The following is a 5,103-nucleotide window of genomic DNA, read 5'->3' as shown; positions in this document are numbered from 1 at the left end:
CCTCACGTCAGCGCGACCGAGATCGCGTGATCGATCACCTGCTGCGCGTAGCGAGATAGGTGGATCGCTGTACGCTAGGATGTGACGTGGAGAGGGTGTGCCTACAGTGTCCACGCATGCTCGTTACGCTGTGACAATGGCAAAATCCCTCATGTCGGCGAAACCCGAGATTGCGTCGACCCAACACCCAACGCTCCGCCTGCGGCATGGTGAGATTACGTGGCATTCGGCTGTGTACGCTAGGATGTGACCTGGGAGGGGTGTGGATGCAAAATACCCCCTCAGCTGAGCCCCAGGCTGATTTCGACGATTGCATTGGCTGCTCTGAAGTGTCGACCGTGCGATATCCTTGCGTCCAAGCGTGGTGTATTCCGTCCGTGCATCGTATGCCATGGCCAGGATCACGATTTTATTAGTTGACGAGGAGACGAGGAATGTCGGCGAGTCCGACGCTGGAGTCGTTTCCAGCTGAGTGGGGCGAGGGGACAGTGGCCGTGTGATGGATGGATGGATGGTGAGGTGGGGGTGTGGTCTTTCGCCTGATCCAAGGGAGTCCGAGCCACCGCATGTGTCCGTTTTATCTCATTTCATTCGCCATCGATCGTGCGATCTCATGACCAGTTTGCGTTCCGCCTCATGGATACGGTGCGTAGAAATGTAACGCGGGCTTGTTTCCGGGGTGGCGATCCCCGACGAATTTGCGGTGATCCTTAGCTCTAGACAAGTCGATGGCGCGGTTCAGAGGAACGCTGGCTCTTAGTGTTGCATTCCGCGGGTCACATTGTGATTAACCTACATCTTGCGGGCGGTTCCCAGGTTGGAGTGAAGAGAGGCGAGACGTTTTCGAAAGATGCCGCGGTCTATCCAGGACGCAGGGGGAGCCTGTCGTAAACTTTTGCCGCTCTGTCGAAGGAGGGGCTTTTCTAGTCGTGGCTCTACAAAAGCGTCAGCTTTTTCCCTCCCGAAATCACTCTCATCGCAGAACAAGAATCGCAGCTTCCCCCAACCTCAATCTCGCGAAAAAGCACACACGCACGCACAGAGCAAGCATGACCGCAGTCACCATGGACAAGATCCAATTCTATCGACCTCCAAACCTCATCCATACTCAAAAACTTCAAAGCCCGAAACCCCCCGCAATCTCCGCACGATCACAGCTCCCCAATCCCCCAGCACAGAGACCCATCCATACCACCCACAGATCCTCTTCCCTATCTTATCCCCCAGAGCAACTCAGACACCCATTACCCCCGCGCCCATCCCCTTCCGTTGCATCTCCCATTTCTTCTCATTCTGCAAGCCAACGATCCCAGACTCCACGAAATGATTTCGACAGGATTTTAGAGGAGATCAGCACAGTTTCGTCAGACGACGGGAGTCAACCTCTCGGCAGGGAGTCAGATAAACACTAACGACCATGCCAAGCGCTCTTCGGGATCAGACCTTAGCGATTCTTCTGACGACGGCCTTGATATACCTATCAAGGTGGATACGGAGGCGGAAAGTGTCCCTGAAGCCGGCCTTCATGTCTGCCGGCCAGGCGCAAGTAGAAGTCAGTCTCTAAACTCCCTAACGGAGCTTGCTGCCCACTCCATTAACTCAGTCCTATCGTCAGATAATCCCATTGCCGTAGATGATTTCAATGGAGATTTGTCAGGATGATGAATCCCGCAAATGAGTCTGCGGATGCGCCGACACCTCCGCAGTTATCATCCGCCCACAAGGCATCCACCGATAAAGGTGACGAACCTGATCATATGGCGGATGGCAGAGCCGCATTGGCTCCGCGAGAAGTTTCAGGTAAGGTCCGTTGCATTACCGTCCTATTCTCCCACTGACCGTCAACAGAAACTCCTCAATTGTCCGTGGGTAAATCGACCTCTTCCGGCGAGCCCCACACCAGTGTCTCTCCACGCCCACAGAGTCGATCTCCTATCCCGGTTGAACCCGTGACTAGGCTGGAGTGGTCGGTAAGAAAGATACTGGATTCCCGGATCCGCAAGCGAGAGGGCAAGGCGATCCTGGAGTACCTTGTCGTATGGGAGCCCACCTGGCAACTGCGACGAGACCTGATTCTGGGCTGCCATGCATTGATTGAAGAATTCCATGCGAAGTGGGGAGACGAGCGGCCCTCAACAACTATGCTGGAGCGCCATGAGCGTTTTGACGCGTATCATCTTCCTTCGATCCCGGCTGATCGTAATGGTGTAACTACGTGGCTAATAAAAAGGATACTGAACTCTCGGATCCGCGTACGAGGGGGCCAGGCAATTCTGGAGTACCTTGTCGCATGGAGGCCTACCTGGCAACCGCGGAGTGACCTGATTCCGGGTTGCGAAGGGTTGGTCGGGGAATACCATGAGGAGTGGAAGGACAAGCGGCCTTCATTGACTACCCTGGCGGGCTATAGGCATTTCAAGCAGAGACGGAGACCACGCAAGGGCAATAGATACAAGATTGTAAAGTCGAGTGGTTAGATATTTCTTTGGTCAGCAGCTTTGTTTTGGCCTCAGTATGTAACGAAGCGAGGTGGGCTTGGATTCTTTCTTATCTCTCAAAGCCTTTTCGTTTTTTGATGCTTTATGTGCCTCCGGTTGCAATTATTCCAAGTCACGACCTAGATTGAGCCTGTTTATAGAGGGCAAAGCAGGTCTATACGTCTTTCCCACACTCTGTCCTTATTCAGCGGAACAGCGCGGAAACGCCCTCGGCCTCTTTTTTTCGTTTTTTTCTTTTTCTTAATCAAGGTTGGGCGGCTGACCTTTTCTCAGGATGCACAGCTCTTGAGCAGCTAAGCTGGGTTCAACGGAAGGAATGAAGGATAGCCAACACTTGATTGTTATCTCTTCGCTTATATCAAGGTCCTGTTTTCACACCGAGCACTTCGCGGCTATTTTGTCAACGTATGTTTCCCGTTTCCACATCTCTGCATTTCTGGATATCTGCCTTTGGGTGGTTTTATAAAATGTACCCGACTGTATTTCTGGGTTATTTCTAAATAGACATCGAGATTCGTGGATTTTGTTCCACAGTTATAAGATGGCCAAGTAGATTTGCAATAATCCTTTATAACAGATAGACCCCTCGAGATCTTCTGCAAGCTGTTCGACTTTGAACGTTTTGTCAACGTTAGCGGAAAATACGAGCGCTGCCACTCCGTAGATGGTGTATTCGCATACCGTTCCTATGAACTCATCTCACTTCATTGCAGAAACTCCATGGGAGAGGTTCCCATGATATCTCTGCAAGGTCAAGCGTATTCATGCATTAATTTCCGAATCAATGGCGATCGAATTTTCGCTACCTGACAAGTGTAGAGCTTAGACGGGCAAGGAAATACACAAAGTAATAGCAAAGTTACATATCAGTTTGCATGCTATATCCAGCCAAGCCGGACACACGACAGTCTTCGACACTATCCACGTCATCCATGTCAGAACTTGTCTCATTCCCTGTAACGGCAGCAGTCAGAGCCATCGCCTCCGAGGACGCAATGGCCTGCTCCAAGTTCGAGCCAGCCAACACCTGGTACTCGCCATCTTCCTTCACCATCTCAGTTATAGCCGACTGCTCGACACGGTCGAGCTCCTTCCCCGCTGAGCGGGCTATCCTCTTTAGTGTCTCGTCGAGTTTCGAGCCCAGAGAGGTGCTTGTTGCGCTCCAGCTCCTCAATCGCCGACTGCGTGTCCCGCCGAAGGTCTATCAACAACTTCAGGCGTACCATGTGTCCCAGCCGCATGGATAGGGTGTCAGCATCGAGTAAGAACTGCAACATTCCCCTCGCGCTGACATGGATACGGTGCACAGCAGTATGCCGGATGTCAGCTACAGAGCGGAATAGCTTCTCAAGAGGCTTTCCCACATAGCCCTTATTGTCAGCAAACACATCCTGGCGCGGTAGCAATTCTGTAGCCCAGACATTAAGGTCAGCCGATTCAGGACAATCCCAGTGATTCTTCTGCAGAACATCCGGCATCACATGCTGCCCAAACTCAAAGCATGTCTGTTCCAAGATGGTTTGCACCTTTGCCAGAAGCAGGTGCTGGGATCTTAAGGGCAGGTAGATCGGAAATAGCGAGGGAATGTGGCGCGATTTCTTTAATGTCGACGGCTTATTATCTTGACAACGCCAGACCGAGCAGACATGGTCAGCGGCTCGCTCGGGCACCTGGAAGTTGTTCCGTTGAAAGGAAACATTGCTCACCTCTCCCCGTCTCAACCGCTCTTCTGACCTGAATCACATCCCGAGCGTGCTCCTGGGGGCCATGCACGGCGTCTTTGATTGCATTTGCCTCGTTCCTGGCAGCCTCAGCCTCGGACGCCTCCCTCTCTGCGCTCTGGACTGGAGACACATCGAACACCTCCGGAAAGCGGATCTTCGCCTTAAGTGCTGTTCAGTGAGCAAGGTACGCGCCGTGTTGCATATTGTGTCTATGTTATGCGCCTTAATCAGATCTGCAACATCCTCCTGGTGTCGGCTCCGGCCGATGAGCTTCCGGATGGCTTTCGGCTGGCGTACTTCGGCACTGGGTCCCTTGAATATATTCTTCAGCGCTAGATACACCACCCTCTCATCTGGAGGATTCTTGTTTCCCATGGTTTCAGCTTCACTCGGCGGCAACCGCACTCCTTGATGACCTGGAAGAGGGAGAAACCAGGTATGATTGGGTCGGGGTTTGGAAGTAGGGGAGCTTAGTAAGCGTTCGAAGAAAGCATGGATAAGGTCAGTGTGCGCCCAACCCAAAAAGTCATACGAGGGGCCTAGACATACGTGACCTCCTGCAGCCATGATTTCAACGACAGAGGCCACGCATGACCATGGAAATGCCTGAGGGCGTTGGTGGCATCGTATGGCCCAGAATACTGCCTACTCTTCGCGAAACACATGGCCCAGCATATCCCCTATTTTTAACAGAATACCAACAAATTGTCTTAGTAACATGGCCCATTTCTGCTGAATTCTCTGGTGATGGTTCTACAACTTGTATATCCATTGTTTTTATTAGACTAGTACAATCGGGATTCGAGACTGGGATTATTTTTATCAATATCATGATGAGTCGGTGCTTGTGCTCTAATCTCGGTTAAACTTTCTATCTACTC

At 51.9% G+C, this 5,103-nt stretch overlaps 2 protein-coding genes across 2 annotated transcripts; one reads left to right on the top strand and one right to left on the bottom strand.

The window, feature by feature from the left end:
• Positions 1-1,417: 1,417 nt before the first annotated feature.
• Positions 1,418-3,051, top strand: HCAG_08564 (predicted protein; the record flags this gene model as incomplete). The annotated part of the gene is made up of 5 exons (XM_001536732.1): positions 1,418-1,552; positions 1,707-1,800; positions 1,849-2,472; positions 2,792-2,903; positions 3,033-3,051. The coding sequence occupies 5 exons, from the start codon at positions 1,418-1,420 to the stop codon at positions 3,049-3,051; spliced, it is 984 nt and encodes a 327-aa protein (XP_001536782.1).
• Positions 3,052-3,357: 306 nt separating this feature from the next.
• HCAG_08563 (predicted protein) lies at positions 3,358-4,887 on the bottom strand (the record flags this gene model as incomplete). The annotated part of the gene is made up of 5 exons (XM_001536731.1): positions 3,358-3,699; positions 3,791-4,119; positions 4,205-4,382; positions 4,520-4,691; positions 4,772-4,887. The coding sequence occupies 5 exons, from the start codon at positions 4,885-4,887 to the stop codon at positions 3,358-3,360; spliced, it is 1,137 nt and encodes a 378-aa protein (XP_001536781.1).
• Positions 4,888-5,103: the final 216 nt, after the last annotated feature.

The sequence above is a fragment of the Histoplasma capsulatum genome, genomic scaffold (assembly GCF_000149585.1).
Source record: "Histoplasma capsulatum NAm1 scaffold_11 genomic scaffold, whole genome shotgun sequence".
NCBI lineage: Eukaryota > Fungi > Ascomycota > Eurotiomycetes > Onygenales > Ajellomycetaceae > Histoplasma > Histoplasma mississippiense.
The sequence above is the reverse complement of the archived record's forward strand: the minus strand, read 5'-3'. Positions and strand labels throughout refer to the sequence as shown.